General features: G+C 37.1%; 1 protein-coding gene across 1 annotated transcript in view; it reads left to right on the top strand.

The window, feature by feature from the left end:
• The first annotated feature begins 3,666 nt into the window (after window positions 1–3,666).
• LOC107756233 (POU domain, class 2, transcription factor 1-like) overlaps window positions 3,667–11,103 on the top strand; it is a 48,578-nt gene continuing 41,141 nt past the window's right edge. The window contains exons 1-3 of the mRNA XM_016573275.1: window positions 3,667–3,676; window positions 5,232–5,291; window positions 5,375–5,466. Of these exons, the coding sequence (XP_016428761.1) occupies window positions 3,667–3,676; window positions 5,232–5,291; window positions 5,375–5,466 (162 nt within the window). The remainder of the gene's footprint in view (window positions 3,677–5,231; window positions 5,292–5,374; window positions 5,467–11,103) is intronic.

Below are 11,103 nucleotides of genomic sequence, written 5' to 3'. Positions count from 1 at the left end.
CATTGGAGGAGCACATGAGTCTACATTCCATGGCATTTCATATGAAATTTAGAATGGTGTAATTTTGGATGCATTGTGTAGTTGTTTGGAATTATTCAGTGTGACCATTAAATATACTGTTTTTACACAAATATTTTCAAGATCTTATATTACTTCTTTCTCCTTATATATATGCACACACACAAACACACAATTAAAATGCCAAGGTGCAGTTTATTTAGATTTTTTTCCCCCAACTGAAAATGATACAGTGTAGCAATGCTAGGTAAATCGTCAATTTGTCACTTTTTCAAAACTCATGGAACAAATGGAAATTCTTTTAATGTTAATAAAACAACAAAACACAGAAAAAAAATCACTCACTGCTCTTGACTGATGAACTTATCATCAGTCAGTTGCTTTAAAAATAGTATAATTGATGTATATAGTGTATATAGGCCCGGTTTCACCGACGGGGCTTACTTTAAACCAGGACTAGGCCTTAGTTAAATTAAGATATTTAAGCAGGTTTTATAAAAATGCCTTAGAAGAAAACGTTACAGGTGTGCATCTTGAGACAGAACAATGGAAGTGACATATTTTAAGATATGTCAGAGCAAGATATTTTCAGTTGAGACAGCTCAAACATGCATTTTAGACTGGGACTAGCCTTAAGCCTTATCTGTGAAACTGGGGGATAGTGTTTTATTTTAATATTTGTTCATTCAGTTTCTTGAATGTTACTGCTAAATACTGTAATTGAAAAATAAAGCACTGTTTGTTTTATTTGTATATTACGTGTATTTGTAATGTATATCCTTGTTCTTATTTTCTAATAATAAAGATATATACTTGTGCTACAACTTTTTGGCCTGTGCTACAAAACTTTCAACCTCTGTAGCACCAGTGCTATGTGAAAAAAAGTTAACGTACAGCCCTGCTCAATGCAATCACATAACAGTACTGGCATTCACGTCTGCTTTTAAAAACACAAATTCGCTTTCTGTTTCATGTACCAGCACTCGACCGACTTTTCCACTGTGCAGGTACTGATATGCCTCAGTGCTTTTATAATTCCGCATTGAAGACCCATCTACTGCAAGCGACAAAATGAAATAATTAAAAATGTCCTCATAAGTTATGGCAGGCCACTTCTTAATTTCATCCTCCCACTGTGTTATACACCGTGGGTGTGGTAAATATTTACCATCACGGTGTTTAAAGGGGTCATATGATGTTGCTAAAAAGAACATTACTTTGTGTTTTAAACGAGGCGTTTTAGGTAGGCGTGGTTGACTCTTAACTTTTATAAAGAATATCTCTTTGGATTTGAGACTTTAGTGCATGCAACTTTACAGATCTTCTTTATGCACCAAGAGCTTGTAACACTCCAAAGAGAAAGGAAAATTTGAAATCGCATCATATGACCCCTTTAATAGTGTTCTGTGTGTGCTCCCACCAAATCGCTCCTTACGCTCCCTACCTACCGGCTAGCGAAACAGAAGTTTAACACATTATAAGGAAGTACGTCATCGTATTTAGTTCTGCGTTGCAAAATAAAGTGGATACCGTCACTGTAGCATCAGTCAACCATCACTGCACTGTCACTGTAGCATCACTGTGACATCATTGCACCATCACTGCACCATAATGTCACTGTAGCAGCAGTGCAGCCTGTCTGTATAGGTGTTTGAGCTGCTCGTTATTCAAGACTGGCTCTCATCTGGTCATATATGTAGAGTTCAATTTAGTTGCTAATATTACATTAAAGGCATTGCAGAATTGGAGCACAGGATGATGGCTTAATTGAAGCTGATGAATATTAATTAGTTCTTGAGGTCTAATAAAAAAGTTTGGACTGCAGTTGAGTTGAAATGTTTCTGTTCTCTGAATACTTAATCTCTGCTACGTTGTGCCTCATGCCACTTATCTGCTTTAAATTATGCAGTGCTGCATACAATAGTTTGAAAGGCTAATTAATTGCTTATTTAAAATTTAATTAATTAAAACATTTGCATAATCAGTTAGCTTACTGAAGCCCTCGCAGCATCCGCATGTAAATTGTGTTTCTCTCAACAGTTTTCTTTTGAGTTAAAGATCCATCTGTCTTTTTCTCTCCGTCTGTCTGTTTCTCAGTGGGGTTGTTGTCATGGCAACAGCTTGAGTTAAAGCTACATGACTTAGTTTGTGTGTGTAACAGAGCTGCGGATCTGTGCATTAGATGTGTGTGAGTCTTTGAACGCTGCTGCATGTCAGGCTGAGGAGCTTTCTTCAGCTTTTTCTTCAGTGTGAAGCACACTCTTCACTGAGCTGCAGGAATAGTTACACAGGACATAGTAGATAGTTAGTGGTTAGTTCAGTAGGAGCACTATTACTAACAGTGAACCTAATGAATGCCTTTCTTTTTCCCAGCTGGAATTTCTAAATTAGCTGAAATGTCCATGCAGGTGTTGGCTTTATTTTCCTATTGTTTTCATAATTGCTGAAGGTAATGACTGAAAGGTAGGTTGATCATGCAATCAATGTAAATAATTGAATCATGGCATGTGAGAAGCTATAATGAAACTATAATGTTTTATTTATTTATTTATCTTTATATGTGAAAAATACCATAATAGAATCAAGAAGTTGCCATCTAAATACATTTCTTTATTTTAGTTTTTTTTAATCACGTTAAATATATATATATATATATTTTTTTTTTTTTCAGATTATATAATTTAGTAAATATTATGTAAAATAAATATCAATTTAATTTCAGCAATTGTTATGCATGTGATTTTACTATCTTTAAGTTAAATAGTGTGATATCATATATCGCCATCTGCCACCTACTCTCTAAGATATCAACCATCAAAAAATCCATATCAGTTGACCACTAGTAGAGAGACTGCCAATAGAAAAACAAAGCCAAAACCAGGACATTTTAGGCAATTTAGAAGGGCAGGACATGTCCTGAAAAAAGAGGACGTTTGGTCACCCTTGATTCAATCATCATCAGGAGCTTCCCTTCTCAAACTGTTGGTTAATGTACAACATTAACCAGGTGATGAATGTGGCTGATCTCAGTCGGTGGCTGAGTTAAGGGTTTGTTATTCCTGTTTGAGATGTTTAAATGAGCTCGACCAGTTTGACTCCAGGATGTTTTGAGTCGGTGGTCATTAACGACACATTCTTTCATCGTAGCCATGTTGCATGCTGGGAAGTGCCCCCCCCCAGTAATTAAAACAGTCACACACGGCTGGTAATTTGCCTTGTCTCACTTCTCCCTCACAGTTGTGCTAGCCGTACCTCTCTCCTAAAAGCTATCAAATTAATATGCTAATGAGCTGTTAAATATTTATGTAAAATGTTGAATTATGCAGAAAGCTTTCAGAGGGCCGTGTGAAATTAATTGTGTGCAGAACTTCAAAGTGGCACTCTTCTAATGAGCGACAGGGTATAAGATTTGCATATGGATTTAATCAGCTGCATACTGATCAACTTTCATTATGGATACGGTGCTTCCAGTTGTAGTCTTTGTGTTTCACTTGCCACGGAACAAACAACCGTTCTGGTGTTCACCATCAGATGCGTCAGCACGGGAGCCGTTTATGCTCTGGTTCTATCTGTGAACAGTTATCTGTGTATTCACAGTAATCTGTGAATCCTAGTGTGTCAGGTACCGTTTGAGTCAAGCGGCCACTTATGGATGCAGGTGAGTTTCTCATGCAATGATCCAGATATTAATGAACTAAAGCGGGCAGCATTCGCTCTGTTGATTGTGATCATGTATCTGCCATGAAAGTTAATCAGAGCTGTGAAGTTCTGCTAGTACATGTATTGGTTGATTAATACAGTTCTGCTTTTGTTGGCTTTGATATTCTGTGCCTAATATTGCAGCTGTATCTTTTTTTTTTCCAGAACGTTTGACTGATTTAAGATTTTGTTGTTGTTTTTTTAAGCGTTTAACTACAAAATGTAACTGCAGCATGATTCAAGTAACATTCTCTTTATTAAAGGGTTAGTTCACCCAAAAATGAAAATTCTGTCATTAATTACTCACCCTCATGTCGTTTCAAACCCGTAAGACCTTCGTTCATCTTCGGTACACAAATTAAGATATTTTTGATGGAATCTGAGAGCTGTCTGACCCTGCATAGACAGCAACGCAACTGAAATGTTCCCAAATCCAGAAACGTAACAAGCAGATCGGTAAAATAATCCATGTGACATCAGTGGTTCATCCACAATTATACGAAGCTATGAGAATACTTTTTGTGCGCAAAAGAAGAAAAAAAAAACTACTTTATTCAACAATTCATCTCCTCCGCATCACCCTGTAGTGCCATTTTGGAGAATATCCGCTGGACGTAAACAACGTATGCTGTTCTGTGTCAGCTGCATCATGAACGAAGGTCTTACGGGTTTGAAACGACATGAGGGTGAGTAATTAATGACAGAATTTTCACTTTTGGGTGAACTAACCCTTTAACCGTCTAGTTAAAGAAAGTTCTGTTCCAAATGCAGCACACATTAAGTTCAACATGGGGTAAACGTAAAACTAATTCACTTGTTAGCCTAAATATCTTTACAGAAAGTTAAATATCATTGCCTGAATGTTCAGATTCAGAAACAATATAAAAGAAAAATGCTAAATATTTATAAGCCAAAATGTAGACATTCGATTTTACAAGTCATGTCAAAAAGACAATTCAAACTCAAAATGACTGTTGTAGTAGTAGGTGATTATTAACATTAAATGAAAATAGCAGCAGCTTTTATCCAGTCTACTCTGCATCATGCAAACATGAAATATCAATAATAGTTCTGCACAGGTTTCTGCTTTTCCATTGTTTTTTATGTAAACATGCACTTGGCGGACATGTTTGACCATTGCACTCGTGTCTTGCATCTTTTGCAGAATCTCCCACATGAAATGGCATTCTAAAAACGCGGTGCTAGAGTTAAAAAGTTCAACTGGCATCTCATAACCTTGTATTTTTCCTGTTTCACTGCAGCGTCTCGTGCTTTTCAGCACAAACTCATTCTGTGTGAATCGCCACTCAGGACTAGTGATATGTTGTAACATCTCACTGCTTATATTTTTATTCAAAACTCTGATGAAATCATGAAAAAAATGAAATTATGGCAAAACATTACATTCAAATTAATCAATAGAATTGTTCAGGCGATGATATCAGCAGATTTTGTAAATGTTGAATAGTTGGAAAGAGCTGCACTGGTTCTTCACATGTTTTCTCTCTGAACAGATTCCAGCGGCCGCCCAGCAGATCTAAGTAAAAGCAGCATGGAGAACGGAGCACAAGGAGGTGAGCTATGATGTTTTGACTCATAACGTATACGTTTGTCTCACTGTTGCTAATTGATTGACTCTCATCTGTCTGTCCAGCAGGAGATCAGGCCAACGGTCTGAATGCCCACAAATCAAATGGACAAGCAACAAGTGCAATCAGCAATGTTCAGGCACAAGCGCTGCTCCAACAGGTACGTGAAGCACACAGGACGTACGGTGAGATTACACACATTTACATGAGGCTGTTAAACACAGTGGCCATCGTTTCCATGGCACCGGTGTTTGTTATCACTGGAGGCGCTCGAGAGATCAGTGCAGTGCGTTAATTAAACAGTGCTTCTGTCACTCGGAAACAGATGGAGGAGAATATGCAAATCTATGCGGAATTTATATGCGCTGCATAATGAGGTTTCATTTAACGAGAGAAGCATTCCCCTCTTGACAGCTCTAGAGTTTCCAGTGAGCTGCACTCACATTCGTGGATTCAGCTGTTCAGTCTAGAACAGAGCTGGCCAACTTCGTTCCTGGTGGGCCACTGTCCTGCAGAGTTTAGCTCCAACCCTAATCAAACACACCTGAACAAGCTAATCAATAGCTGTGTCCCAAACTGAAGTGCGTGGACTCCGAAGACCGCATTCCAAGGCCGATTGCGTCACTGCGGCGCGACGATGGCTGACACATTTCGAAAGCGACGTCAAATGCGCCCTCTGTTTCCCAGGAAAATGAAGTGTACATCTGATGGACACTTCGCACCCTACCATATCCCAGAATCACTTGCGCGTAGATGACGACGGTGTTTATATTCAAAGAACAGCTGGTGAGAGTTCTGTGGGGGAATTCACATTGAAATGTAAGTATTGATTATTTTGAAAATGAAAGTATCAACATTTTGTCAGAATATTAACACATTTTTGCTAACTATATCAAAGGCTGCATCTGAAGGACTCGGACCGGTCAAACAGAGCACTGTTCAGCTGTGACAGCTGCCGCTGAACATTGAGCTGTACAATGCTCTATTTTTTTATTCACAGTTTTATTTTTATGCTTAACTGCCTAAAAAATCCGGGTTTCAAACCTGTATGATCACCATGGTCAAGACAATAAACTATATAAAATTGCACCTTTGTAAGATATCAGCGACTGAGTGCTAATCGGGAACCTCTAGTGTCGCAATTAGGAAATCCTGCGAAGGCGGAGTGTCCTTCGTGCAATTCGGAGGCCTGGTCTTCGAAGTCCGTGGCCTTCGAAGTGTGCACACTCAACTGTGGGACACAGCTAATGTCTTCAAGATCACTAGAAACCTACAGGCAGGTGTGTTTGATTAAGGTTCAGCTAAACTCTGCAGGACAGTGGCCCTCCAGGTCCAAAGTTGCCCAGCCCCGGTCTAGAATATGGAACATCACATATAAACCTGTTAACTCTAGTCAGCTGCCTGTGAAAACACCATTTAAAGGGACAGTTCAACTAAAAATGAAAGTTCTGTCATTTACTCATCCTCAAGTTGCTACAAACCTCTACATGTTCTTTCTTCTGTTGAACACAAATGAAGGTATTTTGAAGAATGTGGACAAACAGTTGCTGGTTCACATTGACTTCCATTGTATTTTTTTTGTCATACTATGGACCAAATACTGTTTGGTTACCAGCGTTTTTCAAAATATCTTATGCTCTTATGCTCAGCAGAAGAAAGACTCACACAGGTTCAGAACGACATGAGGGTGAATCAATGATAAAGGAATTTTCATTTTTGGGTGAACTATTGCTTAAAGATACCATAATCACGCCTAAAAGATACCGTGTTTTGGCCAAATTTGGTATAAATCGATCCCAGAATGCATTATGATGAGCTCAGGTGAGATCTGAGGTGTCAGGAATTGTACCATAATTACATTTTAAAATACAGCCTGTTCTATACACTACACAGACATGCAGTTTTTTTTTTAGTTTTTTTTTAAATATATTTATTAAGATTCACAAATGTTTGTACTCAGAAACTACATTAATGGACTTTGTTTTGTTTTTTTACGTTTCTCCCGGAAAAAATATTAGAATTTTTATCATATTAATCTGAGAGATTATATGCAATTGTTTTGTTTTTTGGTTTGTTTGTTTTTTTCGTAAAAAATAATATTGTGTTCAATTCATTGAAGTATTGTTGTTTATTATATTAAATCTTATTCTTGAGTTTGAGAATGCTTGAGTTTGATGCTGATCTGGCGTAAAATAATAAGAAAATATTAAGATTCACAATTCGTCACCTTGGAATTATAAGGTTCTATCTGCGTTCTGAGCAGTTTTGAGGTATTGAGCTTCAAAGTTTTTGCATTCCATATAGCAAAAATTATATGGGGAACAAGTTTCTTTAAAACATGAAAATGACAGGGACCTTAATTGTATTCTAAATGTACAATATCAAAATCCTCTCAAATTTCTAAATGGGGATTTCTGGAATGGGTCAGATAGAACCTTCTAATTCTAAAAAAAACACTTTTCGCTTGGAATTAAAAGGTTCTATTTGGCAAAAAATTAACTGAAGCAATAATTTTCAAGAAACACAAACAGTTAGTGACACGATATAACAAGAGACATCAACTGACGACCTTGAATAGTATTTGACTGACAACTCGTGCAAAGGTTTATGCATGTGACCATTAGCCTATAAGTGCTGGGTAGTAACTCATTACATGTAATCTGGATTACGTAATCAGATTCCAAAAATGTAAGTACTTGTAATTAGATCATTTTACATTTTAAAATGCTCATAATCAGATTACAGGTACTTTTTATAGATTACATTATTCCATATTATTCACTCAATGGCAGTAAATTATTCATAATTTGATTTGCTACAATTCTTTTTTTCTATTAAATTTTCCTTTCTAAAATTCTACCGGTTTTATACATTTAGAAAGTCTTCCAGCTTTTTATCAACTCACAATCCCCCTGTAGTTCATATATGAACCCCAGTTTGGGAAACCTATAACTTAATGTTCAATACACTTAATGATGTTGATAACAAAGAATGGAATATATTTTGTCAAATGTAATCTAAAAGTAATCAGAATACATTTCCTAATACATGTAATCCAACAGATTACGTTACAAACTGTAATTTCTGTCATGTAATTTGTAATCAGTAATGTACTTCAATTAATTACAAGTAATTTACCCAGCACTGCCTACTATCACAAGTCGTCACCTTGGAATTATACGGTTCTATCTGCATTCTGACCAGTTTTGAGATATTGAGCTTCAAAGTTTTTGCATTCCATATAGCAAAAATTATATGGGGAACAAGTTTCTTTAAAACATGAAAATGACAGGGACCTTAATTGTATTCTAAATGTACAATATCAAAATCCTCTCAAATTTCTAAATGGGGATTTCTGGAATGGGTCAGATAGAACCTTCTAATTCTAAAAAAAACACTTTTCGCTTGGAATTATAAGGTTCTATCTGGCAAAAAATTAATTGAAGCAATAATTTTCAAGAAACACAAACAGTTTACTTATAATTTGTTTTAAAACATACAATTAGTGTTGTAACAATGTGTTGACATGCATGAGAAAGTTAAATTTAATGGTTTTTATGGCATTTATTTCATATTTTAAATGAATATCTTTTTCTTGTTCATGTTAAGCATAAAAGGCAGTGCTAAATATTTTGTCCAGTGCAGATGTTAAATTTAGGCAGGAATATGGTGGGTAATTTAACACATTATTGCATGAACCATTTAAGTTTAAGTTTCCTTTTGTTTAGACCGCATGTGCCGGTGAGTCTCCTGAAAACCAACGTTTGTTTACAGGATCAAAGGAAGCAAAGTTCCCTTACTTTAGCAAAGGAAAACCGGTCTCCTCTTGGCTTATATCGAAATCCTCTGACATTCTTCTTTACAAATCCTCGTTTTGTACTTCTAATTCTTGACCCTTGTTTTGTTTTGATCTCGTCACTTCTGAGCGGCGCATGCGCAAAGCCGACCTCATACTTCATGCTTTAGCGTTTTTCTGCGCTCTCTTCCGCTATCTCCCTACTCTTCCTACCGGTTCAGTTTATCAACACTGCCTGTATGCCGTGTAAAAGAGGCTTGCATATGCTGTGAATAACCCCAACATGGACAAGGAGCATGATGGAATGAGCAAACAGACACCAAATGAAAATGTAAATTCAGTCTCTGACAGTAGGTGGCACTTATGGAACAGCAGTAATTCAGAGGTTTCCAGAGTTACCCTTGTAAACACAGCAGGCTACTCTACTTTCTGTTTCTGATACGCTGGTCACAGAGAAGAGAGTAATGCTGCGTTCCATTTGTACTCGGAAGTTGGAAATTCTGAGTTCCCAGTAAGAAATTTTAACTGGAATGCCCTCCCAAGTCGGAGTTCCGACTCGGAATCTTGGAGGAATCGCAACAACTCCAACTTCAGAATCCAATATGGCTGTTCAGTGCATCAGCAGAAGAGAAACGGTGGTAATATATTGTTTATTAGCACTTATGTTTGTCTGTGTCTCAAACTCAGTGGTGCACACTATCCAACCCACTGATCTATATAATGACTGGATTGCTCATTGTGTTCTAAACTGGCATTCGGCTGTGAAACCACCAGAAATGTAAGTAACACACTGATCCAACAAACTCCGACAGACTTGGCTGTTGGAGTTTGTTGGCATTTGTCTGTGCTGTGTGAATTGGCCTTAAGTCCGTAGCATATGTAGTCAGTGTTATTTCTCTGATTAAAGTGCATATTGCAGGTTAGAGACCCAGTGAGTCAATGTATAGAAAAATAATGTAGGAACTAGATTTAGTTTAAAATATACTTATACTGTGTATGTATGTATATATATATATATATATATATACATGATCAGATGCCTCCTGGAGCAAATGCTTCAGGGCATCCAAAGAAGTCACCCCTGGATCTTCCACACCAAAAACATCCGGCTGAGAAAGCAGATCCAAAGGCGTGTCCAGTTCACGGCCATACAACACCATCGATGGACTCAGTCCCGTACTGTCATGTTGAGCTGTCCGCAAGGCAAAACAAATGTGGGGGAGAAAACGATCCCAGGAAGTATGCTTGGTTCCAACATACTGTATGCCCTAATGGCCGTTTTCAGTGTTCGGTTTACTCTTTCCGTAGCATTTGTCTGTGGGTGGTAAGCTGTTGTAAGCCTGTGCTCCGTACATGTGCTCTGCACAGGTTGAGCCCTGCCTGTGTACGTGCCTGTGATGGAGCAATATCTATTTCAGACTCTTCAAGATTGTGCAAATTCTATGGCGATTTACAAGCATTTCAGTTTGCATAGGAGTAAAATGTTATGTTATGTATGTTTAAATAATTATCAATTTAACCAACATTTAAATCATTAACTGCTTCAAAATGCATGCTGTTAATGAAATCATTGTTGAAACATTTGCAGTTAGCCTACTGTACGAATAAAAACAATAAAACAACATAATTACATAAACGGTAAATGTACAAGGTGAATTAATGTATACAAATCATTAATCTTAATTGAGATTTTGTGAGCACTTTGTCATTTGAAATGCATATGTTGAGGATCTTGTCCATAAGATGTTTATCATGTTCATCTGATGTATGCTACTGTAATGAATATGATACATAACTTTTTAATACGCAGGGGAAATTTGCGACATTAAAGGGGTCCTATTATGCTCTTTTACAAAGTCTTGATTTTGTTTTGGGGGTGTACTAGAACATGCTCTCATGCTTGGTGGTTCGAAAAACGCATTATTTTTCACATAATTTACATTATTAAAATACCTTTCTCCCCAGACTGGCACAAATGGCTCGATTAGTTCCGGCTTTGAT

Source organism: Sinocyclocheilus rhinocerous, unplaced genomic scaffold (assembly GCF_001515625.1).
Source record: "Sinocyclocheilus rhinocerous isolate Xijiao unplaced genomic scaffold, SAMN03320098_v1.1 scaffold5554, whole genome shotgun sequence".
In the NCBI taxonomy this organism is placed as follows: domain Eukaryota; kingdom Metazoa; phylum Chordata; class Actinopteri; order Cypriniformes; family Cyprinidae; genus Sinocyclocheilus; species Sinocyclocheilus rhinocerous.
The sequence above is the reverse complement of the archived record's forward strand: the minus strand, read 5'-3'. Positions and strand labels throughout refer to the sequence as shown.